This window comes from Oncorhynchus nerka, linkage group LG7 (assembly GCF_034236695.1).
Source record: "Oncorhynchus nerka isolate Pitt River linkage group LG7, Oner_Uvic_2.0, whole genome shotgun sequence".
Classification (NCBI taxonomy): domain Eukaryota; kingdom Metazoa; phylum Chordata; class Actinopteri; order Salmoniformes; family Salmonidae; genus Oncorhynchus; species Oncorhynchus nerka.
Genome location: NC_088402.1, coordinates 84,938,461 through 84,966,336, shown reverse-complemented (window position 1 = coordinate 84,966,336; position 27,876 = coordinate 84,938,461). Strand labels below are relative to the sequence as shown.

The 27,876-nt window shown below is 45.7% G+C and overlaps 2 protein-coding genes across 5 annotated transcripts in view; one reads left to right on the top strand and one right to left on the bottom strand.

The window, feature by feature from the left end:
* The first annotated feature begins 260 nt into the window (after positions 1-260).
* Positions 261-6,780, top strand: tmem106c (transmembrane protein 106C). Of its 2 annotated transcripts, none has more exons than XM_029655967.2 (8): positions 261-446; positions 1,217-1,475; positions 1,601-1,664; positions 3,202-3,361; positions 3,481-3,621; positions 3,808-3,857; positions 4,819-4,872; positions 4,985-6,780. In XM_029655967.2, exons 2-8 carry the CDS (start codon positions 1,265-1,267, stop codon positions 5,103-5,105), a joined length of 801 nt encoding a protein of 266 aa, XP_029511827.1. In that variant the 5' UTR covers positions 261-446; positions 1,217-1,264; the 3' UTR covers positions 5,106-6,780. The 2 variants fall into 2 exon arrangements, with proteins under 2 accessions (XP_029511827.1, XP_029511826.1); XM_029655966.2 differs by having other exon boundaries at positions 262-541.
* Positions 6,781-7,100: 320 nt separating this feature from the next.
* LOC115126360 (tensin-2-like) overlaps positions 7,101-27,876 on the bottom strand; it is a 69,014-nt gene continuing 48,238 nt past the window's right edge. For 2 of the 3 annotated variants that reach the window (XM_065020912.1, XM_065020914.1), the window contains exons 7-28: positions 27,205-27,388; positions 26,354-26,404; positions 26,137-26,259; positions 25,773-25,837; positions 25,448-25,531; positions 24,357-24,469; positions 23,931-23,991; positions 23,702-23,777; positions 23,422-23,551; positions 23,062-23,127; positions 22,838-22,954; positions 21,205-22,707; positions 20,920-21,082; positions 19,166-20,802; positions 18,939-19,070; positions 18,730-18,825; positions 18,432-18,509; positions 14,585-14,665; positions 14,232-14,400; positions 13,954-14,022; positions 11,933-11,962; positions 7,101-11,334 (exon numbers count right to left, since the gene is read on the bottom strand). In XM_065020912.1, the coding sequence (XP_064876984.1) occupies positions 11,193-11,334; positions 11,933-11,962; positions 13,954-14,022; positions 14,232-14,400; positions 14,585-14,665; positions 18,432-18,509; positions 18,730-18,825; positions 18,939-19,070; positions 19,166-20,802; positions 20,920-21,082; positions 21,205-22,707; positions 22,838-22,954; positions 23,062-23,127; positions 23,422-23,551; positions 23,702-23,777; positions 23,931-23,991; positions 24,357-24,469; positions 25,448-25,531; positions 25,773-25,837; positions 26,137-26,259; positions 26,354-26,404; positions 27,205-27,388 (5,170 nt within the window). In that variant the 3' untranslated portion in view covers positions 7,101-11,192. The remainder of the gene's footprint in view (positions 11,335-11,932; positions 11,963-13,953; positions 14,023-14,231; positions 14,401-14,584; positions 14,666-18,431; positions 18,510-18,729; positions 18,826-18,938; positions 19,071-19,165; positions 20,803-20,919; positions 21,083-21,204; positions 22,708-22,837; positions 22,955-23,061; positions 23,128-23,421; positions 23,552-23,701; positions 23,778-23,930; positions 23,992-24,356; positions 24,470-25,447; positions 25,532-25,772; positions 25,838-26,136; positions 26,260-26,353; positions 26,405-27,204; positions 27,389-27,876) is intronic. The other variant, XM_065020913.1, reaches the window with a different exon arrangement.

Below are 27,876 nucleotides of genomic sequence, written 5' to 3'. Positions count from 1 at the left end.
CATATGGAGTAATGTAGTAACCAAACAAAGGTTTGCACACTCTTAATAAACTAAAGAAAAACCCTTGAATGAGTAGGTGTTCTAAAACCTTTGACCGGTTGTGTACATTACTTTATTTCAATATTATTTTTATGTAGGGATGTGCAAAACGGAAACTTCGCAAACTTCTTCCAAAATAAAAAACTGTAGGTGTAAATCCTGGTTTGCACTGTACCTTTAAGAAGATTTTCAAGCGCCAACTAGAATTAAACCGATTGCAAGCCCATCAACAACCGGGGTGTAAACATTAATCCTCACAGTTTCAAAAAGTGCCGTTTTGTAACTAAAACTATTGGACAAATTCAGGTAGATCCCGCCCCGTTTAGTTCAGTTTGCTTCCGTTTAAGAAACGCTTTGCAACATAATCTGCGGAATGAATACACCCCTGCACAAGAAGGAACTGCAAAGTGAGTGTCACGAGCTGCTGGCAAAACAACACGATCAATGACTTGATAGCCTTGCCTGAATGTTCTTAGAAATATCGTCAACCAAATATATAAAGGTAAGACAACTATTACGTCTGAAGACGCAAGCCTAGTGCAGGTTGTGCACCTTGGTAAACGTTGACAGCTAGCTAGGTAACTTTGCTTGCTATAGCTAACAGCTCGATAGCTAAGTTAGCTAGCTACTTACCTTACGTAACTTTACCGCTAGCAAGATAGCTCAAACATTCTCGACCGCAGTGGCACGAAGCTTGCTGTTGTTATTGTGCTTTGATTCGACTAAGTAACTGATAGTTGTGTTGTTGTTGGACATAATACGTTACTAGCCAATGTGTAGCTAGCTAGCTAGTTAGCTAGCTATTGTATTGTGTCAGTGTTCATAGCTATGTTTTTACATTTTTATGGTCATTGTTCATGCCTATCCACATACTTCCACGTTTGACATTAAGAGGCCACGCCCTACGCCATTTATTCCGATTGCCATATCTGTGCTACAGGGTATAGTAGTAGTGCCTGGGACATTATGTGCTTTGAGGCCTGGCGTACTGGCCAACTTCTGTCTAGTCTGGAAATCCCAGACCTACTGTAGGGCAACACAACTGGGACATTGTTTACATTGTGGGAGGCAACCTATCTGCAGTAGGCTAATAATTTTAAATACAATTGCCAAACGTTGATTATTAGCCTAAATAAGTCCTGCCCTTTACTCAACTTTTATTTTTGCTGTGCCCTAGGGTCTGTCCTTTGAAAAAAGGCTGGCTTGATTATCTGCCAGCCAGCTCATGGGCACTCAATGGTCCCGAAGCGAAAGCGACAGCAGTCTTCTGCTCGTCCCGGAGGTTGGGACAGGGTGGCAGACTGGGGATGATGATGATGACTCGCTGGATGGACTGGACAGACAGGAGGACATTGCTCGGTTCCCTTATGTAGAGTTTACTGGCAGGGACAGTATTACCTGTCCAACATGCCAAGGCACTGGCCACATCCCCTCAGGTGAGGCATTTCCTGTCTGGATTCCTGTCCTGCTGGGCATTGATTGCTGTACTGATGTGGTAGGGATCATTATGATGGTGTTCTCCCATTTGACTTGTCCCTCTTCTGTGGTCATTGTCTTTCAGAGCAGGTCAATGAGCTTGTGGCTCTGGTTCCCTACAACGACCAGAGACTTCGGCCCCAGAGAACGTACGTTTTACAGCTAACCCATTTTTCTCACCAGCTTATATCTGGATCAGTCACATACAGTTGAAGTCAGAAGTTTTCATACACTTAGGTTGGAGTCATTAAAACTCATTTTTCAACCACTCTACAAATTTCTTGTTAACAAACTATAGTTTGGGCAAGTTGGTTAGGACATCGACTTGATGCATGTCACAATGAATTTTTCCAACAATTGTTTACAGACAGATTATTTCACTGCATCACAATTCCAGTGGGTCAGAAGTTTTCAAACACTAAGTTGACTGTGCCTTTAAACAGCTTGCAAAATTCCAGAAAATGATGTCATGGCTTTAGAAGCTTCTGATAAGCTAATTGACATCATTTGAATCAATTGGAGTTGTACTTGTGGATATATTTCAAGGCCTACCTTCGAACTCAGTGCATATTTGCTTGACATCATAGGGAAATCAGCCAAGACCTCAGAAAACAAATTGTAGACCTTCACAAGTCTGGTTCATCCTTGGGAGCAATTTCCAAACGCCTGAAGGTACCAAGTTCATCTGTACAAACGATAGTACGCAAGTATAAACACCATGGGACCACGCAGCCGTCGTACCGCTCAGGAAGGAGACGTGTTCTCTCTCCTAGAGAGAAAAGTGCAAATCAATCTCAGAACAACAGCAAAGGACCTTGTGAAAATGCTGGACGAAACAGGTACAAAGTATCTATATCCACAGTAAAACAAGTCTTATGTTGACATAACCTGAATGGCCGTGTGAAGCACAGGGGTGGCAGCATGTTGTGGAGGTGGCTTTGCTGCAGGAGGGACTGGTGCACATCACAAAATAGATGGTATCATGAGGGAGGAAAAATTATGTGGATATATTGAAGAAACATCGCAAGACATCAGTCAGGAAGTTAAAGCTTGGTCGCAAATGGGTCTTGTGTTCCAAATGGACAATGACCCCAAGCACACTTCCAAGGTTGTGACAAAATGGCTTAAGTACAACAAAGTCAAGGTATTGGAGTGGCCATCACAAAGCCCTGACCTCAAAGCTATAGAACATTTGAAAAAGCCTGTGCGAGCAAGGAGGCCTACAAACCTGACTCAGTTACACCAGCTCTGTCAGGAGGAATGGGCCACAATTCACCCAACTTATTGTGGGAATCTTGTGGAAGGTTACTCAAAACGTTTGACCCAAGTTAAACCATTTGAAGGCAATGCTACCAAATATTAATTGAGTCTATGTAAACTTCTGACTCACTGGGAATGTGATGAAAGAAATAAAAGCTGAAATAAGTCATTCTCTCTCCTATTATTCTGACATTTCACTTTCTTAAAATAAAATGGTGATCCTAACTAACCTAAAGACGGGATTTTTACTAGGATTAAATGTCAGAAATTGTGAAACTGAGTTTAAATGTATTTGGCTAAGGTGTATGTAAACTTCACCTTCAACTGTACATAACCATCACATTCTGTCATTTTTAGTTGGTTCACAGTTTGTTTTTTTGGGTAACATTGATTGTCAAAGTAAACGGTAAGTGCTATGTTTGACAGGAAGCTGTATGTGGTCCTCTCGGCGGTGCTATGTCTCCTGGCTTCCTCGCTGGTAGTCTTCTTCCTCTTTCCTCGCTCTGTCATGGTGGAGGATGATGGGATACGCTCTGTCACCGTGCAGTTTGATCACGTCAACACTAAAGTCCTCATAAATATGACAGTAAGTCAGTAAATCGCGTGAGGATGTACTCTGTTAGTTGGAGATAGATGGTCATTTGACTGCCTGCTGTTTATGGTGTGTTCTGCTGACTGTTCATTTTCCCTGGTCCTATTTGTCAGAGCTCCTTGAACTTCACCAACTCAAACTTCTTCACAGTGATGGTGGATAGTCTAAGCTGCCAGGTTCTCTATATGAAAACTGTCATAGGCACCATGCAGCTAGATAACGTCATCACCATCCAGCCCCTGAGCCAGACACAGGTAGGGCCTGCTGCAGTCTTAGACGCAGTGAACCATCACTTGGGACACATTCACTCCATGTTACATGTAGTTTAATGATTGACTTGTATACGTTACTTGCTTCAAATATACGTATTGTTTGCATTTCCTGACAATTTCATTTGACTTCTAGTCTTGACTATTTTAAAACTTTTTTTTTTACTACAGGTGAACTTCACAGTCAGTGTTCAGATCAGTGGAAGCACCTCCTATGTTTAGTAAGTTAAAGGGACCTGTAAAGACCTATATTTAGTTGTTTTTGTTTCAAGTTCTGTAATTGTTAATATATCAAATTTTATTTGTCACATGTGCCAAATACAACCGGTGTAGATCTTACTTACAAGCCCTTAAAACCTCTTAAGGATCCACCCCTTTAAAAAAAAAAAAAATCCCCCTAAAATGACATACCCAAATCTAACTGCCTGTAGCTCAGGATATGCATATTCTTGGTACCATTTGAAAGGAAAAACTTTGAAGTTTGTGGAAATGTGAAAGGAATGTCGGAGAATATAACACAATAGATCTGGTAAAAGAAAAAAAACTGTATTTTGTATTTTTGTTTTAACATCTTTGAAATGCAAGAGAGGCCATAATGTATTATTCCAAGATTTTGTTCACTAGAATGCAGCAGTGTATGTGCTTTTTTTGTGTCACTGAGCCTATGAACCATTGCATTTCTGTTCAAAATGTTGTATCAAGACTGCACAAATGTGTGTCATTTGTTTATTAATAACTTTTCAAGTTCAAAATTGTGCACTCCTCAAATATTAGCATGGTATATTTCACTGTAATAGCTACTGTAAATTGGGCAGTGCAGTTAGATTAACAAGAATTTAAGCCTTCTGCCAATATCAGATATGTCTATGTCCTGGGAAATGTTCTTGTTACTTACAACCTCATCCTAATCACATTAGCTCATCCATCCCGTTGATGGGACACCGATCCCGAATAAGTTTTTAATTAACCAACAATGCAGTTTTAAGAAAAGGGTTAATAAAATATTTACTAAATAAACGAAAGTAAAAAAAGTATCACAATAACGAGGCTATATACAGGGGGTATTGGTACTGAGTAAATGTGTGGGGGTACAGGTTAGTTGAGGTAATTTGCACATGTAGGTAGGGGTAAAGTTCTATTTGTGATTGTGAAGAGGTTCTAACCACTCTTTCCACCCTCCAGTGCCTTCTGCACCATGGCAAGCATCAAGGTTCACAATATCTTGGTTATCATGCAGTAAGTATATCCTACCTCGTAATTGTGAAACCGTATCACTTCCATCTCTACCTCTTGCCATTTTGTCTTATATTTCAAAGTTTTTAATCATAACTGTGTTCTTCGTTCCCAGGACATCTGTGAAAACCTCCTACATGATGCGCACGGCCCAGAATACCCTGGAAGCCTATCGCTACATTGACTGTGGTTCAAACTCCACGGTTCACCAGCCCCCACGCCGACTGTGGCAGTAACCCTCCCTTCCTCCCTCACCACTAAAATCACCACCAGCCAGTGGTGAGGCCAAGAGTCCAGCAGCAAGGGACAGCGGGACCAAGATGCTGGGAGCCAGGTGACAAGAACCAGGGAATATTTCCAATCATTTCAGTCCAAGCATTTGTTTTGACTTCAGGATCATTAAGTTTGATCACTTGCCTTCATAAATGCAACAAACACCAGCTCTTCAGTAAATTATATTTAGCTGTTGTGCATGTTGCTGAAATTCAAGGCATGACTAATTTACATCCTGTTGAAGCTGCAACAATCTTGACTTTAGGAGGGAATTAGTTATCCTTTTGCTTGAGCACAGTTACCGGTGTTACTACTGAATTATGACTACGTATCCTGCTGTGCTAGTCCTTGAGCGTTCGCTCACATTTTTAAGTGTCCTTTGGTGTGGGTCCTATGATTTCAGGGACTTGGCACAGTAGGAATGTATAAAGTGACCGATATTTTATTGCGCAAGAAGGGAGATTTGCTTTCTGCTATTTATATCTGGCACAGGGCTAGTCGGGATGTGCCTAAGACAATTTGTTTGCACCTCAAAAATGGTACATAGGGCTATTGTTTGTATCTCTGATTTTCTGCTTTTTAATAAGGGATAGTTACTGTCAGCAGCTCCTATCATAAGTTAATACACTCCGTTTGGGTGTTGCCCACTGATTTACTAAGCATTTATACTAGTACAAGATTAAACATAAGAGTAGTAATATATGATTCTAAAGTCCATAAAAAGGCAGGTTTGTTTTTCTTCTTTGGGATCGAACATTTTACTGCCCTTAATTATGGGGGGGGGACTACAAATGTTTTGCTAGAGCATGATTAGCTGGTGTATCCAACTATCATGTCGAAGTACGACGTTGTTGACATGATTGTTAAAAATGTAATACTAAGAGAATAGTCTTGCCAAGTACACAGCACACTAGCACAGTGTAAGGACCTCTGTCCGGAGGCCCAACTTGGACTTAATAACTCCGTAATGGCTTGCTAAAGGGATCTTTAATGACAGCCACTGCTGTATTAACCCGGTCGGCATGACTAAAACGTCATTAACTCACTCACTGTCCTATTGTGTTGGGTATCTTCGTAATGGCGTTTACATTCCAAAGCACAGCCTCTTGTTGTCATAGACTTTATAATTAAGCTGATGAAATTACTTGAAATTTGGTTTCGGAGTTTGGTATTTCTAGAGTGTGTAAAAGCGATAAGCTTGTGTGGTATTTCCAAGTTAGCGGATTGTTTTGTTTCATTTAGCTCTGCTGGTTAGATCTTTTGAATTGTGTTTGAACAGGGTTATTGCACTAAAGGGCAATGGAGACCGCCTGAGTGCCAATCTGTTTGTGCTATCATGCTAACTTCCTGTCACTCATTGTCATGCAAAACATGTTTGGCTTGACAATGACAGCAATGACTTGGCAAGAGCTCAACCAGATCTGAGACCAGGCTACAATGGAGAAAGGTGAAAACAGATGGTGAGGTGTAAAAAAACAAAAAAAACATGTTTTGTATGCTGAAGGAATATGACTGAATCATGCCTTTTTAGGGGATGAAATTGAGGAAATGTATGTATTTTTCAAATGCCAAAATTCTAAAATGGGGGGGAATAAGGGAATGTTCAACTAATAAAGATGGTTACTTTTTTAATGAGAACATGTCTGTGACGTTTTTGTTTTTAGACCTTACTCTTGAAAAGTGGGGCGGCAGGGTGGCCTAGTGGTTAGAGCGTTGGACTAGTAACCGGAAGGTTGCAAGCTCAAATCCCCAAGCTGACAAGGTAAAAATGTGTCGTTCTGCCCCTGAACAGGCAGTTAACCCACTGTTCCTAGGCCGTCATTGAAAATAAGAATTTCTTCTTAACTAACTTGCCTAGTTAAATAAAGGTATAATAAATAAAAATAAGCAAAATACACAAGGTTTTAAATTCATGCGTACAGTTCAGAAACCGAGATAGTAAATCCAATGAGCAGAAATCAGATTTGGTACCACAACTTTCGTTTTATTATATTCATTTGTGCATACAAAGCTTTCTTTAAAAAAATAGCATATAACAAGATTATTTTCCTCAATGTTTCGTTTTTACTTTCACTTTCCTAGCTGCATGTGAGAATATATTACTACATATAAAGATCAATAAGAAAACAGACCATAATATATTACCACTTTTATACAAAGTAGTCTTCATGTCTTACAAAAACGATGCAAAATTCGTATCAATACAAACACATGAAGCTTAAAAATATGAAAGATGAATTCTTAATACAGGAGTGCTTTGTCTTTGGTTTAAGTACATAGGGCCTTAAACACCTCTCTGATTTGTGTTTGTACATAAAGTCATACAGGTAAAAAAGATATGTGAGCATTACGTTGAAGTTGTGGCAAAGACATGACCTCATCCTTGTCTTGTTTTTAATGTTGGAATATATTTCCCAAAAATATACAATATAAGGAATATTATTTGCATCATAGGTTAGCATTTACCCATATATGTGTATAATAGAACTACATGACTATTTGCAGCGATATTATTGTGTACAGTGCTTGACAGAAGAATCCATGGTTATACAATGCCCTGGGGAGGGCAGTGGTGTGGCACACCGTTGTTCCTTGGTTGTCCTTGGTTACTGTAAGTGTTTCTTTCTAGGGCACAATTCACGAGAACTAAACATAACAATACCCCATCATCTCTGGGACTTGCTATATCTGTACTCTAACCCCTAGCCTCCACATATTACCATATGTGTACTCTAACCCCTAGCCTCCACACATTACCATATCTGTACTCTAACCCCTAGCCTCCACACATTACCCTAACCCCTAGCCTCCACTCATTACCATGTCTGTACCCTAACCCCTAGCCTCCACACATTACTATATCTGTACCCTAACCCCTAGCCTCCACACATTACCCTAACCCCTAGCCTCCACTCATTACCATATCTGTACTGTAGCCCCTACACACATTACCATATCTGTACCCTAACCCCTAGCCTCCACACATTACCATATCTGTACCCTAACCCCTAGCCTCCACACATTACCAATCTGTACCCTAACCCCTAGCCTCCATCACATTACCATATCTGTACTGTAGCCCCTACACACATTACCATATCTGTACCCTAACCCCTAGCCTCCACACATTACCATATCTGTACCCTAACCCCTAGCCTCCACACATTACCAATCTGTACTCTAACCCCTAGCCTCCACACATTACCATATCTGTACCCTAACCCCTAGCCTCCACACATTACCATTTCTGTACCCTAACCTCTAGCCTCCACACATTACCATATCTGTACCGTAACCCCTACATACATTACCATTTCTGTACCCTAACCCCTAGCCTCCACTCATTACCATATATGTACTCTAACCCCTAGCCTCCACACATTACCATATCTGTACTCTAACCCCTAGCCTCCACACATTACCATATCTGTACTCTAACCCCTAGCCTCCACACATTACCATATCTGTACCCTAACCCCTAGCCTCCACACATTACCATAACTGTACCCTAGCCCCTTGCCTCCATCACATTACCATATCTGTGCCCTAGCCCTTAGCCTCCACCATATTACCATTTCTGTACCGTAGCCCCTACATACATTACCATATCTTTGCCCTAGCCCCTAGCCTCCACCACATTACCATATCTGTTCCCTAGCCCCCTTCACATTACCATATCTGTGCCCTAGCCCTTAGCCTCCACCACATTACCATATCTGTACCGTAGATCCTACATACATGACCATATCTGTGCCCTAGCCTCCAGCACATTACCATATCTGTTCCCTAGCCCCCACCACATTACCATATCTGTGCCCTAGCCCTTAGCCTCCACCACATTACCAGATCTGTGCCCTACCCCCTAGCCTTCATCACATTACCATATCTGTACCGTAGCCCCTACATACATTACCATATCTGTGCCCTAGCCCCACCACATTACCATATCTGTGCCCTAGCCCCTAGCCTCCACCACATTACCATATCTGTACCGTAGCCCCTACATACATTACCATATCTGTGCCCTAGCCCTTAGCCTCCATCACATTACCATATCCGTGCCCTAGCCCTTAGCCTCCACCACATTACCATATCTGTGCCCTAGCCCTTAGCCTCCACCACATTACCATATCTGTACCCTAGCCTCCACCACATTACCATATCTGTGCCCTAACCCCTAGCCTCCATACATTACCATATCTGTGCCCTAACCCCTAGCCTCCATACATTACCATATCTGTGCCCTAACCCCTAGCCTCCATACATGACCATATCTGTGCCCTAACTCCTATTCTCCACACACATCGATACCCTAACCACATACACTTTGTCGCTTGCACATTACAAATAGACGTTTCTCACTTTTACTTTCAACTGTAGCATAACATACCCTGCTGTAGCCTAATGTAGTCTACTATAGCCTAATGTAGTCAGTCTAATGCAGTCTACTGTAGTCTACTGTAGCCTACTGTAATCTACTGTAGCCTACTGTAATCTAATGTAGTCTACTGTAGCCTACTGTAATCTACTGTAGCCTACTGTAATCTAATGTAGTCTACTGTAGCCTACTGTAGTCTACTATAGCCTAATGTAGTCAGTCTAATGCAGTCTACTGTAGTCTACTGTAGCCTACTGTAATCTACTGTAGCCCACTGTAATCTAATGTAGTCTACTGTAGCCTACTGTAATCTAATGTAGTCTACTGTAGCCTGTCTAATGCAGCCTACTGTAGTCTACTGTAGTCTACTGTAGCCTAATGTAGTCTACTGTAGCCTACTGTAATCTACTGTAGCCTAATGTAGTCTACTGTAGCCTAATGTAGTCAGTCTAATGCAGCCTACTGTAGTCTGCTGTATTCTACTGTAGCCTAATGTAGTCTACTGTAGCCTAATGTAGTCAGTCTAATGCAGCCTACTGTAGTCTGCTGTATTCTACTGTAGCCTAATGTAGTCTACTGTAGCCTAATGTAGTCAGTCTAATGCAGCCTACTGTAGTCTGCTGTATTCTACTGTAGCCTAATGTAGTCTAATGCAGCCTACTGTAGTCTGCTGTAATCCACTGTAGCCTACTGTAATCTACTGTAGCCTAACATACCCTTCTGTACCCTAATGTAGTCAGTCTACTGCAGTATACTGTTGTCTACTGTATTCTACTGTAGCCTAATGTAGTCTACTGTAGCCTAATGTAGTCAGTCTACTGCAGTCTACTGTTGTCTACTGTAATCCACTGTAGCCTAATGTAGTCTACTGTAGCCTAATGTAATATACATGTAGCCTATTGTAATCTACTGTAGCCTAATGTAGTCAGTGTACTGTAGCCTACTGTCGTCTACTGTAGCCTACTGTCGTCTACTGTAGCCTACTGTAATCTACTGTAGCCTACTGTAATCTACTGTAGCCTAATGTAGTCAGTCTACTGTAGCCTAATGTAGTCAGTCTACTGTCGCCTAATGTAATATACTGTAGCCTAATGTAGTCAGTCTACTGTAGCCTACTGTAGTCTACTGTAGCCTAATGTAGTCAGTCTACTGTAGCCTACTGTAATCTACTGTAGCCTAATCAGTCTACAGTCTACTGTAGCCTACTGTAGCCTACTGTAATCTACTGTAGCCTAATGTAGCCTACTGTAGCCTACTGTAATCTACTGTAGTCTACTGTAGCCTGCTGTAGGACTATATCATCTTCTACATTGTGTTTGACTTACACTTATGGTTGTCAAATGGAGAGTGACAGGGTTGAGGCAAGATCTTTGGTAGACTAGGCTACTTATTGATACCTTAGATTACTGACTAACAAGTGACAAAGCTTTGGTATCTCGAAGGCAACTATCAATGGCGGCATTATAGACATTAGAATATTAACAACGATTACATTTAGATTATAATTCAAAATGTTGAGCCTTTGGGGTCAAAACTCAGTCTTTGAAAAGATGCCACCACCACTGGTCCTTTATGGGTCTGTAAAGCATTTCTGTAGCCTCCTGATTCTCTTTAGGAGTTGTGACAGTGTTGTTGCGGTGACAGGTCCCTGGCTTGGTCCTTTTCTGTCTCTCTACCTGCGCTGCGGCCCTAACATCACCTTGTTGATGAAGTTGACGATGGCTGAGGCAGGCTGCTCCGGGTCGAGCTCGGCAAACAGATGACACACGTTCTCTGCCATGCTGCCTGGCTTCTTGGCTACAAACCCAAACACCCTATTGAACAGGAGGAGGAGGAGGAGAAAGAGAGGGGAAAGGAAAGAGATAGAGGGGGGAGAAATACACACTTAATACACACTCATGGTGATGCCCATTCTTACTGGTTTGATATGACGACTGAGACCTCTTTGATCAACTCTTGAGAAGGAAACAGGGTGAGACTAAAGTATGGGCCAGGTAATTATAGTTACTGTAGTAGAAGGTACGACCTGGAAGGATAATATTTGCCTTGTTCAACCATTCTGATCTCACAAGCTTCCATTCTGTTTCGCCCTCTCAGATTCAGTGAGTTGAAACGAAACGAGAGACCAGCGTTCAGGATGGTTGATCACGTTAGCATAATATCTCCTAAGCTACAATACAATATTTTTTGAAAATCATCAAACCCCACAGATTTCGTAAATTGGCATAAAACAGGAACTGTGAGCATAGATATTTGTGAACATGAATTTGAGTCTGTGTTCATGATCCACAGATATTTACCGGGATGACGGCCAAGGCACAGAAGCAATAAGATGCCATGCAGGTAATCAAACATTGTCAACACACATTAAGTGCTCCAAAACCAACATGTCCAGACACGTAGAGCACTTACTTAGAAGTTGTGCTGTCTGAGTTAGTCCACCTGAAGCAAAGAGACAGACAGAGCTCTCAAACAAGCACAGAGGCATAGGTACAGCTTACGTTCACAGCCAAGGCCTGCAATACCCAGTTATACACATACCACACACTCTCTCCATCTCACACACTCGTTCGCACGCACGCACGCACGCACGCACGCACACACACACACACACACACACACACAATTCAAGCTCATACAGATCCATGCACAGGTTTACAGCAAGATTAATGAAATATGGTGATGATTGAAATGCCTGTATTCTCTTATTTAAATGGGTGGTGTAGATACACTGTATGGTCAGAAAGTTTCCATTATATTGAGGATATAGTATTGATGTAATACTGTGTGGTCAGAATGTTTCCATTATATTGAGGATATAGTACTGATGTAATACTGTGTGGTCAGAATGTTTCCATTACATTGAGGATATAGTACTGATGTAATACTGTGTGGTCAGAATGTTTCCATTATATTGAGGATGTAATACTGTGTGGTCAGAATGTTTCCATTATATTGAGGATGTAATACTGTGTGGTCAGAATGTTTCCATTACATTGAGGATATAGTACTGATGTAATACTGTGTGGTCAGAATGTTTCCATTACGTTGAGGATATAGAACTGATGTAATACTGTGTGGTCAGAATGTTTCCATTATATTGAGGATATAGAACTGATGTAATACTGTGTGGTCAGAATGTTTCCATTATGTTGAGGATATAGAACTGATGTAATACTGTGTGGTCAGAATGTTTCCATTATATTGAGGATATAGAACTGATGTAATACTGTGTGGTCAGAATGTTTCCATTACGTTGAGGATATAGAACTGATGTAATACTGTGTGGTCAGAATGTTTCCATTACATTGAGGATATAGTACTGATGTAATACTGTGTGGTCAGAATGTTTCCATTATATTGAGGATGTAATACTGTGTGGTCAGAATGTTTCCATTACATTGAGGATATAGTACTGATGTAATACTGTGTGGTCAGAATGTTTCCATTACATTGAGGATATAGTACTGATGTAATACTGTGTGGTCAGAATGTTTCCATTACATTGAGGATATAGTACTGATGTAATACTGTGTGGTCAGAATGTTTCCATTACATTGAGGATATAGTACTGATGTAATACTGTGTGGTCAGAATGTTTCCATTATATTGAGGATATAGAACTGATGTAATACTGTGTGGTCAGAATGTTTCCATTATGTTGAGGATATAGTACTGATGTAATACTGTGTGGTCAGAATGTTTCCATTATATTGAGGATATAGTACTGATGTAATACTGTGTGGTCAGAATGTTTCCATTATATTGAGGATATAGAACTGATGTAATACTGTGTGGTCAGAATGTTTCCATTACATTGAGGATATAGTACTGATGTAATACTGTGTGGTCAGAATGTTTCCATTACATTGAGGATATAGTACTGATGTAATACTGTGTGGTCAGAATGTTTCCATTATGTTGAGGATATAGAACTGATGTGATACTGTGTGGTCAGAATGTTTCCATTACATTGAGGATATAGAACTGATGTAATACTGTGTGGTCAGAATGTTTCTATTACATTGAGGATATAGTACTGATGTAATACTGTGTGGTCAGAAAGTTTCCATTATATTGAGGATATAGAACTGATGTAATACTGTGTGGTCAGAATGTTTCCATTATGTTGAGGATATAGTACTGATGTAATACTGTGTGGTCAGAATGTTTCCATTACATTGAGGATATAGAACTGATGTAATACTGTGTGGTCAGAATGTTTCCATTATGTTGAGGATATAGAACTGATGTAATACTGTGTGGTCAGAATGTTTCCATTATGTTGAGGATATAGAACTGATGTGATACAGCCTGGCACTGGTTTCAATAACATCTCAGTCTTCAGTAGGTTCTACAGCCTATCTGTCATATCTGGATTGACCGTGGTTGTGATTAGGTTGTGTTCTGTGCTGGCTGGCTCCAGTGCCCACCTCCTGTCCTGGGGGTCGATGCTGCTGAAGGTCACACTGTTGACTGGGTAGTGTCTCCTGAAGAACACCCTATAGATAGATAGATAGATAGATAGACAGACAGACAGACAGACAGACAGACCATTCAGTGTGACCATTGATATCCCAACCATCTCCACTAATCTACCACAATACATCCATGCAAACCTTTCTTCCAATTTTCTTTACTTATCGCTAATGAACATGGGTGATGGGCCTCAGAAATGTAGACCATATGAACTGGTCAGTGGTCATGTTACCTGCGCTGGCTGTCGGTCAGTGTGATGCCCTGTGAGGACACTTTGAAGTGGACCACTGTGGCCGCTGGCCGGGGGTTCTGTGCCAGGGTGGCTCCGGTTGCTCTGGAGATGGCCTGGGGTCCGGTCAGTGACTCAGTCTCCACAGAGTTCAGGTAAAGCACATTACAGGCTGGAGAAGAGAGGGGGTGGGGCGGGACAGTTACCACTCAGACAAACAGGGATGTAACGATGGGGATCACTTTAGAGCATTGTGGTGATCGTAGATGTCACACACAACAGGGTCTCTCACCAACAACAGCAGGAATGCAGCCATTAGTGATGGAACATTATGATAACTGATTCATGGAACTCACCTGCACCCTGTTTGAGCAGGTCTGAAGCTGTGCTCATGTTACTAGCAGTCGACTGCAGCTCCTGCATTTCTCCAATGGGATCTACAACACAGAGATGTAAACAAGAGGGCATCATATACTTTGTCTCCATCAGGAGGGCATCATATACTCTGTCTCCATCAGGAGGGCATCATATACTCTGTCTCCATCAGGAGGGCATCATATACTCTGTCTCCATCAGGAGGGCATCATATACTCTGTCTCCATCAGGAGGGCATCATATACTCTGTCTCCATCAGGAGGGCATCATCTACTCTGGCTCCATCAGGAGGGCATCATATACTCTGGCTCCATCAGGAGGGCATCATATACTCTGTCTCCATCAGGAGGGCATCATATACTCTGGCTCCATCAGGAGGGCATCATATACTCTGTCTCCATCAGGAGGGCATCATATACTTTGTCTCCATCAGGAGGGCATCATATACTTTGTCTCCATCAGGAGGGCATCATATACTTTGTCTCCATCAGGAGGGCATCATATACTCTTTCTCCATCAGGAGGGCATCATATACTCTGTCTCCATCAGGAGGGCATCATATACTCTTTCTCCATCAGGAGGGCATCATATACTCTGTCTCCATCAGGAGGGCATCATATACTTTGTCTCCATCAGGAGGGCATCATATACTTTGTCTCCATCAGGAGGGCATCATATACTCTGTCTCCATCAGGAGGGCATCATATACTCTGTCTCCATCAGGAGGGCATCATATACTCTGTCTCCATCAGGAGGGCATCATATACTCTGTCTCCATCAGGAGGGCATCATATACTTTGTCTCCATCAGGAGGGCATCATATACTCTGTCTCCATCAGGAGGGCATCATATACTCTTTCTCCATCAGGAGGGCATCATATACTCTGTCTCCATCAGGAGGGCATCATATACTCTGTCTCCATCAGGAGGGCATCATATACTCTGTCTCCATCAGGAGGGCATCATATACTTTGTCTCCATCAGGAGGGCATCATATACTTTGTCTCCATCAGGAGGTCATCATATACTCTTTCTCCATCAGGAGGGCATCATATACTCTGTCTCCATCAGGAGGGCATCATATACTCTTTCTCCATCAGGAGGGCATCATATACTCTGTCTCCATCAGGAGGGCATCATATACTTTGTCTCCATCAGGAGGGCATCATATACTTTGTCTCCATCAGGAGGGCATCATATACTCTGTCTCCATCAGGAGGGCATCATATACTCTGTCTCCATCAGGAGGGCATCATATACTCTGTCTCCATCAGGAGGGCATCATCTACTCTGTCTCCATCAGGAGGGCATCATCTACTCTGTCTCCATCAGGAGGGCATCATATACTCTGTCTCCATCAGGAGGGCATCATATACTCTGTCTCCATCAGGAGGGCATCATATACTCTGTCTCCATCACGAGGGCATCATATACTCTGTTTCCATCAGGAGGGCATCATATACTCTGTCTCCATCAGGAGGGCATCATATACTTTGTCTCCATCAGGAGGGCATCATATACTCTGTCTCCATCAGGAGGGCATCATATACTCTGTCTCCATCAGGAGGGCATCATATACTCTGTCTCCATCAGGAGGGCATCATATACTCTGTCTCCATCAGGAGGGCATCATATACTCTGTCTCCATCAGGAGGGCATCATATACTCTGTCTCCATCAGGAGGGCATGGCTGGAAATGTTCCCACCAGCCCAGAAGTATGGCAGTAATTATTTGCATTTTCAGCACAAATTGTCTCGTGATTTTGATTGTGAGAGGGTACTTAGCATCAATGGTTATAAAACTGCTTATTTTACTTAGGTGTGGACTGGTTCTTTAGTAGGCCAACTCATTACAGTCCATAATGGGTTGTTGGGATGTTGAGTGTCAGTAGGCTAACTCATTACAGTCCATAATGGGTTGTTGGGATGTTGAGTGTCGTGCCGTCCTTGGCCAGCTCTCCCGCTATCTCTCTCAGAATGACCTTCTTGATCCAAATCAGTCAGGTTTCAAGACTAGTCATTCAACTGAGACTGCTCTTCTCTGTATCACGGAGGCGCTCCGCACTGCTAAAGCTAACTCTCTCTCCTCTGCTCTCATCCTTCTAGACCTATCGGCTGCCTTCGATACTGTGAACCATCAGATCCTCCTCTCCACCCTCTCCGAGTTGGGCATCTCCGGCGCGGCCCACGCTTGGATTGCGTCCTACCTGACAGGTCGCTCCTACCAGGTGGCGTGGCGAGAATCCGTCTCCTCACCACGTGCTCTCACCACTGGTGTCCCCCAGGGCTCTGTTCTAGGCCCTCTCCTATTCTCGCTATACACCAAGTCACTTGGCTCTGTCATAACCTCACATGGTCTCTCCTATCATTGCTATGCAGACGACACACAATTAATCTTCTCCTTTCCCCCTTCTGACGACCAGGTGGCGAATCGCATCTCTGCATGTCTGGCAGACATATCAGTGTGGATGACGGATCATCACCTCAAGCTGAACCTCGGCAAGACGGAGCTGCTCTTCCTCCCGGGAAGGACTGCCCGTTCCATGATCTCGCCATCACGGTTGACAACTCCATTGTGTCCTCGTCCCAGAGCGCTAAGAACCTTGGCGTGATCCTGGACAACACCCTGTCGTTCTCAAATAACATCAAGGCGGTGGCCCGTTCCTGTAGGTTCATGCTCTACAACATCCGCAGAGTACGACCCTGCCTCACACAGGAAGCGGCGCAGGTCCTAATCCAGGCACTTGTCATCTCCCGTCTGGATTACTGCAACTCGCTGTTGGCTGGGCTCCCTGCCTGTGCCATTAAACCCCTACAACTCATCCAGAACGCCGCAGCCCGTCTGGTGTTCAACCTTCCCAAGTTCTCTCACGTCACCCCGCTCCTCCGCTCTCTCCACTGGCTTCCAGTTGAAGCTCGCATCCGCTACAAGACCATGGTGCTTGCCTACGGAGCTGTGAGGGGAACGGCACCTCAGTACCTCCAGGCTCTGATCAGGCCCTACACCCAAACAAGGGCACTGCGTTCATCCACCTCTGGCCTGCTCGCCTCCCTACCACTGAGGAAGTACAGTTCCCGCTCAGCCCAGTCAAAACTGTTCGCTGCTCTGGCCCCCCAATGGTGGAACAAACTCCCTCACGACGCCAGGACAGCGGAGTCAATCACCACCTTCCGGAGACACCTGAAACCCCACCTCTTTAAGGAATACCTAGGATAGGATAAAGTAATCCTTCTCCCCCCCCTTAAAAGACCTAGATGCACTATTGTAAAGTGGCTGTTCCACTGGATGTCATAAGGTGAAAGCACCAATTTGTAAGTCGCTCTGGATAAGAGCGTCTGCTAAATGACTTAAATGTAATGTAAATGTAGTAGGCTAACTCATTACAGTCCACAATGGGTTGTTGGGATGTTGAGTGTCAGTAGGCCAACTCATTACAGTCCATAATGGGTGGTTGGGATGTTGAGTGTCAGTAGGCCAACTCATTACAGTCCATAATGGGTTGTTGGGATGTTGAGTTTCAGTAGGCCAACTCATTACAGTCCATAATGGGTTGTTGGGATGTTGAGTGTCAGTAGGCTAACTCATTACAGTCCATAATGGGTTGTTGGGGTGTTGAGTTTCAGTAGGCCAACTCATTACAGTCCATAATGGGTTGTTGGGATGTTGAGTTTCAGTAGGCCAACTCATTACAGTGCATAATGGGTTGTTGGGATGTTGAGTGTCAGTAGGCCAACTCATTACAGTCCATAATGGGTTGTTGGGATGTTGAGTGTCAGTAGGCTAACTCATTACAGTCCATAATGGGTTGTTGGGATGTTGCTGCTGACCTTTCTCTGGGATCCGTAGGGAACAGGGCAGAGAGATGGGAGTGATGGAGTGCTGGTATACTAACGCAGACAAACTCCCTGTGGAACACGCACGTACACACGTACACGTACACACACACACACACACACACACACACACACACACACACACACACACACACACACACACACACACACACACAATTAGAGTAAATTCTCCATTGGGCAGAACAACTATAGAACATATCACTTGAAATGACTTGAAAACGAACAATGTAGCCCAAAACGGAGAGCATCCTATTCATTATGAACAGCTCACCAAAGTGGGGCTCATTCTGACAGCCTTTGATCTTCACTCCACGGGGGCCCGTCTCAATCAGGAAGTGTCGCACCAGCTGCTCTAATGGATCGACCACTGTGTGTGTGTGTTACAGGGAGAACATTACTAGCTAGCAGAAATTGAAGTGCTTTGTGTCGAAGAAATCTAGGTGGTTGAGACGTAGGCAAGGGGCAGGCGTTGAGTCATACCTCTGCTGCTGGGGTTGTTGAGGTTAGCGGGCGGGGTGGCCACTTTCAGTGCCAGGCCATAGGCTCCCTGGAAGGAGTTGCTGTCCCGGATAAGAAAGGCCCCTGGTTCTCTCTCCTTCAGCGCAGCTATGGCTACAGGAATAGAGAAAATAGACATGAAAAATGTTCATGCATATTGCATAAAAGTCTGCTTCCTTTATGAAAAGTAAAACAGTAACTGAAGTTACCTTGGTCCCTGGAGATGCCAGGCTTGTACCAGAAGCGTGAGTTGTCCTGGACAAACGTAACACTGACTCTGCCTGCCATCTCACTCTCCAGAGATAGCACTCCCTCTCCTTGGCCTGCAGGGGGCGCCATCTCCCCCACAGTTGGAGAGAAGGTGACATGGTGCTGTGAGGTGGTTGGCCTCAGGGTCCTCACCCCGCAATTAGGCGACCCTGGCTGGGCAGACTGACCCCGTTTCTCTGGGAGTGGGCACTGGGGGATGGTGACAGCAGTGTAGCTCAAGTATGGCACATGTCGGACTGATGGGGGATAGCAGCCGGTGGCAGAGATGGGGAATGTGGGGGTGGTGTGTACCTCAGGGGCTGGAGAGTGCCCGCTGGTGCTGCCCTCCATGCCAGGGTAGTGCTGCAGGGGTCCTGGGGGCTCAGTGACCAGCATCAACTTCCGGCCCAGGGTGGCGAAGCCGGGCACAGGAGGCTCTGAGGAGGGGAACCCCTCCAGACTGCTGATGGGAGGCTGGGGGGAGGAAGGGGCCGAGGTGAGGGTGGAACTGGATTTAGGGACCTCTGTGGTCAGTTTCCTGAGTGGACATGCTCCAGGTACAGGGTTGGGGGACTGGAACTGGGGCTGGGCAACAGGAGGCAGTACAGCAGTCTCTGTAGGATGGGTGGTCTTTGGACCAGTTAGGCTAGCTTTCTCAGTGGGTGTCTGAGTGGGTGTAGCAGGGTGGCAGTGGTTGCTGGGCTGGCTGGTTGTAGTTGAGGGTGAAGATGTAGCAATGTAGTTCTGGGGCTGGTGGGGTGAAGATGTAGCACTGTGGTTCTGGGGCTGGTGGGGTGAAGGTGTAGTACTGTGGTTCTGGGGCTGGTGGGGTGAAGGTGTAGTACTGTGGTTCTGGGGCTGGTGGGGTGAAGGTGTAGTACTGTGGTTCTGGGGCTGGTGGGGTGAAGATGTAGCACTGTAGTTCTGGGGCTGGTGGGGTGAAGATGTAGCACTGTGGTTCTGGGGCTGGTGGGGTGAAGGTGTAGTACTGTGGTTCTGGGGCTGGTGGGGCGAAAATGTAGCACTGTGGTTCTGGGGCTGGTGGGGTGAAGATGTAGTACTGTGGTTCTGGGGCTGGTGGGGTGAAGATGTAGCACTGTGGTTCTGGGGCTGGTGGGGTGAAGATGTAGCACTGTGGTTCTGGGGCTGGTGGGGTGAAGATGTAGCACTGTGGTTCTGGGGCTGTTGGGGAGAAGATGTAGCACTGTGGTTCTGGGGCTGTTGGGGAGAAGATGTAGCACTGTGGTTTTGGGGCTGGTGGGGTGAATATGTAGCGCTGTGGTTCTGGGGCTGGTGGGGTGAAGGTGTAGCACTGTGGTTCTGGGGCTGTTGGGGAGAAGATGTAGCGCTGTGGTTCTGGGGCTGGTAGGGTGAGGGTGGTTGTGTTGCTGTCAGTCTGGTCCAGTGGCTGTTGGGTTGGGTGGGGGAAGGTGTGGGTGTCACGGATGTAGACTGTAAAGGGTCAGGGATGTGTTGCTGGTTGACCTGCGACCCCTGAGCAGCAGCACTGCCGGGCCTATCCTGAGACTGGACAGACTCACAGTCACTGTTGACTATGTCAGTCGATCCAACTAGTGAGTGCACACCTAGACTGAGGCTGAAACAAACAGAAAGTCATATTAAAGAGGTATGCAATATATTCTTACATGTAATGTTGGAATGTTCTGATACGTGACTTTTGCAGATGTTAAAAAGAAGACAACAGAATAGGCACCTTTCTTGTGTGCACAGAGGGCTGCTGGTGAGAACAGGGGTGGGCGGCCTAGAGAGGTCAGAGGGCGTGGAACACGGGACATCTCTTGAAGGATGCATCCTCTTGAAGGAACCCTGGGAGATGTGGTCCCGCCAACTCACGTTCTCACTCATCCCCCTTCCATCTTATGGAAGACAGCGAACAGAGACAATGACTTTATGTGACAGAACTGTAAGTTGAATAATGATTTCCTACATGTATTTCATAAAATCATCTTATACAACCCCCCAGTGGGGGTTGTCTCACCTGTCTGGCTCTCAGATGGGTACTTCTGAGTGTGGGCTTCGGGGTGGTGGTCTGCTGGCCCTCTGGTGTGGCTGCAGGGGCCTGACAGGGTGGAGGGAGGGGGCAGAGGGGAGGTGGACTCAGACTGGTAACCTGAGGCATAACCCCTGCTCTCAGAGGGGGAGGGCTGGTAGTGGGAGCAGAGGCAGACCTGGTGCGGGGTCTGGTAGCCACTGCTGCTACTGCTGCTGTACTTCAGGTCCAGGTGGGCGTGGCCGTGGGAGCGAGATGCCTCTGGGTACGCAGGGTGGCCGGACGGCAGAGGGTCAAAGGAGAAGGCAGGTAGCTCGTGGTCCTGAAGCCTGTAGGCCCTCCGGTGCCAATAGTCGGCCTTTCTCTCCCTCTCCCATTGGAGCTCTGCCTCCCTGTCTCTCTCCCAGTGCAGTGACATCTCCCTGCCTCTTCTCAGTCCCCCTGCCTCCCTCTCCCAGTGCATCTCTGCCCCTCTAGGCAGCTCAGACTCCCTTACTCTCCTTAGCCCTGCTTCCCGATGCTGCAGTTCTGCCTCTCTGTCCCAGTGGAAGCTCTCTCCTCGCTCCAGCCGCAGACCGTGGAAGGCTGAATCCTCCCTCCTGATGAGGCAGTCCCGGCAGGGGCAGCCAGGGGGCGGCATGCCATCCAGCAGCAGCATATCTTGGTAGGACCCGGAGGACTTGGGGTGGTGAGGGTGATGGTGTGTGTGTGAGGGAGGGTGGTGGTACGGACCATAGTCATCACTTCTACAGAGCAGGCGCCCGGGATGAAGGATGTGGGGGTGAGAGGTCAGGTCCTGGGATGGATAGGGGCACAGAGAGGGGTGACGAGAGGGTCCCTCACGGTGCAGGTAGTGTGGAGGGCCCTGTTGGCGGTTCCATACCAGGTCAGGGGGAGGCAGGGCCTGATGGGGTTGAGGGTGTGGGCTGTAGTGCTGACACAGGTCCATGTGTGAGGGGACGGTGGCAGGGTTAGTCAAGGGTGGTGACCCAGGGTGGCCGTTGGTGCCCGGAGCTCTGTCCCGGCAGTAGCCATTGGACATGAGGTGGAGTCGGTCACAGCCGGGCTCGGCACAGCTCTGGGAGTGGTAGCCCACCCGGCAAGAACAGGAGCGGTCGAGCCTCAGGGTGCCTGTATGCTCAGACGACAAGTCCCCATCGTCCAGGATGGCAGTCTCCCTCTCTCTGTCCAGGCCGTCCCTCTCCCCCTCGATGCCCCCCAGCAGTCGGTCCAGGTCCTCTCTCTCCTGCCGGGTGGGTGGCGGGAGCCCTCTGGACTCCTCTGGATGCTCTGGGAGGGCAGACGAGTGGCCGGAGTGAGTGAGAGAGTCAGAGCTGGGAGAGAGCAGCTGGCTCTGACTGGGCCTCTCCTCGCTGGTGCCTGCTGGACTGCCATTGGTGGAGGTCAGGGAGCCAGAGCCTGAGGCTGAGAGACGCTTCTTTATCTGGGCGTACAGACTTCCGTCCACTGGACCCCTGGTGTGGGCTATGTCTGAGAGGGGGAGAGAGAGCAGAGATTTAACATAGCTTCGGAGTACAGTATCATCAGCACAGTATTAACTGCAGGCTGAATGTATTATTGAGAGTGTCTCCCTGGTTCTCTGTACTGCTCTGTACTGTACCATCGAGGCTGTCTTGATAGCGCTGGTTGAAGTTCTCATAGGAGTCCCAGCGCACCACTGGATCAGCTGTGTTGTAGTCCACTGTGACAGCAGGGTCATTTCTCTGGTACTCACGCCCTGAGGAGAGAGTTCATGTTATTAGACACGTGATCAAACACATCAATACAAACTTGTTATTGTGTTCCCTGGCACTGTTACACTGTAAATGCATAGTTCAAACAAACCTTTCATTTTCTCTGGTCCCGAGGAGAAGACAAACTCCACAGTGGCATCCGAGGGAAATCGTTCATCTGAGAAAATACATTTGACTGTTGACATTTCACAGAACGTAATCACATTAGCAGAATTAGGAAACGATCGTGTTCAATATACAATGAAGCAATGGACTACCACACATACTGTGTTGTTGAGGGATTGATTCATTTTGACACATCTGCTGCATACAGGCATTTCTACTGAGCACTTCCCTTAACCACCATGTTGAATAGACAAGCTTTATTGTTCCACACTGACCTAACAAAACAGATACCTCAGGCCCTGAACAGAGAGACCCCCCCCCCCACCAGAACCCCACTAGTTCCTACCAGTACAGGCCTCATCCAACTCCCCCTTGCCGAACCATAGCTGGGCCCCGTGGATGGTGCAGGTGTGGAACTGCAGTCTGAACACTGTGTCCCTCTCTGCACCCTGTGCCCGTCTGTGGTAACACTTCACCTGCAGGGAGAGACAGAGAGGTAGAGAGGGAACAGAGCAACAGAAGAAGGAGAGAAAAATCATACCTAATGGACTGCCACTGGCAAGGCGGTGACTTCACTTGAGAAAAAAGTGGACTAATCTAATGGCCAGACAGATGGTCTCACTCACCATGATGTCTCCCTTCAGCAGCAGTGCAGGCTCAATGGTCACACACAGTCTTCTGCCCACAGAACCCTTCAAGTCACTGTGGACAGACAACACACAACATATGAATACAAATAGACACACACAAGGACAAGTAGGCCTAAAGACACATCCTGTCCGAGTTAGAGATTTGTCTTTTCTGTCAGTGGTGTTGGTTGATAATACTGTAGGACATGAAGTGATGCAGACTCACTATATCCCTGATGTATAGACCAGCTGCATGGACTGGTAGATCTTCAGGAAGGGGAAGTAACCTGGGCAACGATAAAGAGAGGCGGTGTTCAGTGTTACATAGTGGAATGTGCTGACTGTCTCTGTCTCTATCCGTCAAACAATTCAAGATAAACAGCCCAGTGTGTAGGTGGAGGGGGAATGAAAACACTGCTATCATTCACAGGGCCATATCTCAGAGCCTTCTGTACAGACAGGCCTTCACAGACACACACACACACCTGGCACATTCACGCACTAGCACGCACACACACACACACCACGGTCTCTACTGTAAAGACAGACTGAGACAGACTCAGCACCCGAGTGTAGTGGTCTAATGTGAGGATGGGAGGAGCAACTGTCAGTCAGGGGAAACAAGTGTGTGGTGCCCCTCGCACGGCCTCACCTCCTTTGCCCTGGAATTTAGGAAGCGTGGGGATGAGGACCTGGTGGAGGAGTAGCAGACTGCTGTTAATCTTGATCGCCCCAGAGAGGAGCCCCCCAAAGTAGTAGATATACCTGAGAGAGAGATAGAGAGGGAGGGAGGGCAGCGTGAGAGAGAGAGAGAGAGAGAGAGGGGGGAGAGAGAGAGAGAGAGAGAGAGAGAGAGAGAGAGAGAGAGAGAGGGAAGAGGGAGAGAGAGGGATGGAGGGAGGGAGGGCAGCGTGAGAGAGAGAGAGAGGGAGAGAGAGGGATGGAGGGAGGGAGGGAGGGCAGCGTGAGAGAGAGAGAGAGAGAGAGAGAGAGAGAGAGAGAGAGAGGGAAGAGGGTGAGAGAGGGATGGAGGGAGGGAGGGCTGGGTGATTTGTAAGCATACATCACAAAAGACAACATCAAATAAAATAAAATGACACTGAATGTAGGTGAAAAGGATGCATGAAGTAATATATACACTGAGTATACCAAACAGGAACACCTCCCCTTTGTCCCTCAGAACAGCCTCAATTTGGTTAGGCATGGACTCTACAAGGTGTCAAAAGCGTTCCACAGGGATGTTGGCCCATGTTAACTCCCAATGCTGCAACAGTTGTGTCAAGTTGGCTGGAAGTCCTTTGGGTGGTGGACCATTCTTGATACCCACAGGAAACTGTTGAGCATGAAAAATCCAGCAGCGTTGCAGTTGTTGACATAAACCGCTATGCCTGGCACCTACCTCCATACCCCGTTCAAAGGCACTTAAAAGTTTTGTCTTGCCCATTCACCCTCTGAATGGCACAAATACACAGTCTGTGTCTTAACCTGTCTCCTCCCCTTCATTTACACTGATTGAAGTGGATTTAACAAGTCACATCAATAAGGGATCATAGCTTTCAGCTGGATTCACCTGGTCCGTCTATGTCATGGAAAGAGCACGTTGTTCTTAATGTTTAGTACACTCAGTGTTTACCTGAGAGAAAGGGATGGGAAGGAAGAGGGAAGAGCGAGAGAGACATACAGACATTTACAGCACTTGTTGGTTAGTGATGTAGACAACATGGACAACAAGATGGTGCTTACCTGTTTTGGGACGGTTGGAGGGAGGAAGATACCTTATCCTCGCAGAACTTCCTCATGGCCAGGGTGCTGAGGGCCTGGTCTGCCCTGCTCAAACACAAAAAAACACATAATTAAAGCGACACACAACAAGAATACACACTTTATGTAGAGAATTATACAACATTTACACAACTTTCCCATAATGGACAAGACCAGGCTCTCTAAGAGCCAGAAGTACATGAATGCAGCTGGCTTGAGCCAAAGAACAAGCCAGTTTCCACTACTACAGCCCTAAACCATGCTCAGTGTGGAAACTGTGGCTTTGGATGCGGGACAGGACACTCACCCTGCAGAGATCTTGCTGTAGTGCATGTAGGCTGCAATAAGCACTCCTGTTTTGCCCTTGTTGCCCTGAAGGAGAAAGATCAGTGCCAAAAGAACATGAAGTCCCATCGGTTTTTAGCCCCGGGTTTGAGGAATAAACTGATTATTATTGTTTTAAAGACACAAATGTCACTACCCCTACAAGATCTCATAGCAATTTCAACATTTCACAGTGAAAAGATACAAAGATGACTTATTGCACTGATCAAAGAGCCTCTGTGAGTGAAATACCTGAGTCATCTATGTGAAGCCAGCAGCCCCTAAAAGCCCCTAAAACAACAAAACTACCCTTTAAAACCTAGTCAGAAACAGGCCTGAACCCTGACCTTGCAGTGCAGGACCACCACATGCTGGGGGTCGGAGGTCAGCCACGTCTCCATGGCCTTACACATGGCACAGATCTTGTCCAGGGGAGGGGCATGGAAGTCAGGCCAGCCGAAGTCAAGGACCTGGACCACATGGGAAAATAGTGAGGAAAAGTACATTACTATACTTAGCCTTAGAAACTGATACAGTATTGATACAGAAAATAAAAAATGATACCTTTGGATTCATGCGGGTGATGTCATGGTGTCGTTCAGAGAGATTGAAGAGCTGAAAGGAAAATGGATATTCAAATGAATGATGTGTGTTCAACCAGCCCAGCAAGCAGAGGTGTCATGCCCATAGGGGGCACAGGGGCACGTGCCCCCTCATATTTGTCTTTTAATTAAAAATAATAAATAAAATAATCATATTTTTTGGTTTATTTTGTTGTTGTTGTTTCTCTGTAATACTACTAGCCACCTAGCCATTTTATTAAGTTGTCTTTAGCTAACCCAGCTAGGATACAAATCTCCCAACCTCATCTCCCAATTAGCCACCAAGAATCCATTTCAGGCTATCAATCAAGTTAGAGTAGCTAGCTTGTCTAACTATCTTAGCTGGCATGTCTGCTGGCAAGGTTGGTAGACTTTAGAAAAGCAAGCAATTACTAAATGTACTGAATAAGACTAACATTCCTTTCACCCTTTTATCCAGATTTTAGCAGGGATGCAGAGAAGCATATTTAGTTTCTTTAAAAAAATAACCAAGAGGATACAGACAGCTCAAGAGAGATGCTGAGCTTGATGTTTCTTTGGCATACAATTAAACATTATGATTATGGCTTTAGATTGCAGGAAAAGGTTGTTTCAATTGTTTGAAAGATTCTCAAACTTTTGAAAAGGGGGTCCTAGCCCCCTGCCGGACCCCCCCCCCCCCCCATATGAAAGCATCACTGAGTGTATGGCTACTTTCCAATATCCATACCAGCCTACCACTTAGAATGCATTCCTTCATAAGTGCTAGGCTGGTAGTGTGGATATTGGAAGCTAGCGCATGTCTACATCAGCGGCAGGAAGTACTGTACTCACCAGGAACTTGTCCTGGTGCTTGGACCTGAGCATGGCGGTCACCTCCTTGAGGTTGAGACGGTAGCGCTGCTCGTCCAGCAGAGGGGGGAAGAACACGGAGATGATCCTCTCAGTGATGTAGGTCAGGTCAAAGTCATAATGACGCTCCATGACTCTCTCCATCACACGGTCCACACTGATACTCCTAATCAGGCAGATTGCTGGGATTTATGCTGTGGTCTATAGATTTATGTTCTGTTACTGCTTTGAGCTCGAAAACAACCCTGAAAACGTACATTTTCAGTCTCCCTTATATTAATTAACCCAGCGTTCACCAAACTAGTGGTCGCGACTGATTTGAAGAATGGGGTCAAGAGAGAAACTCTGAAAAATATGTAATGCACCACAGAAAGACCTGGAGGTAGTGCAGTTGGAGAATGAGATGAGGTGGAGAATGAGATGAGGTGGAGAATGGCAGGAGGTGGAGAATGAGATCAGGTGGAGAATGAGATGAGGTGCTTCTACACCTGCATTGCTTGCTGTTTGGGGTTTTAGGCTGGGTTTCTGTACAGCACTTTGAGATATCAGCTGATGTATGAAGGGCTATATAAATGCATTTGATTTTGATTTGATTTGACGTGAAGAATGAGATGAAGTAGAGATTGAGATGAGGTGGAGAATGGCAGGAGGTGG

What these genes read in the sequence shown, in the direction of transcription:
- tmem106c (XM_029655967.2), top strand. Translation starts at nt 1,265, where the DNA reads ATGGGCACTCAATGGTCCCGAAGCGAAAGCGACAGCAGTCTTCTGCTC. An exon ending in AAGTCCTCATAAATATGACA is followed by an intron (nt 3,362 to 3,480) that starts GTAAGTCAGTAA and finishes CCTATTTGTCAG; the next exon opens with AGCTCCTTGAACTTCACCAA. An exon ending in AGCCCCTGAGCCAGACACAG is followed by an intron (nt 3,622 to 3,807) that starts GTAGGGCCTGCT and finishes TTTTTACTACAG; the next exon opens with GTGAACTTCACAGTCAGTGT.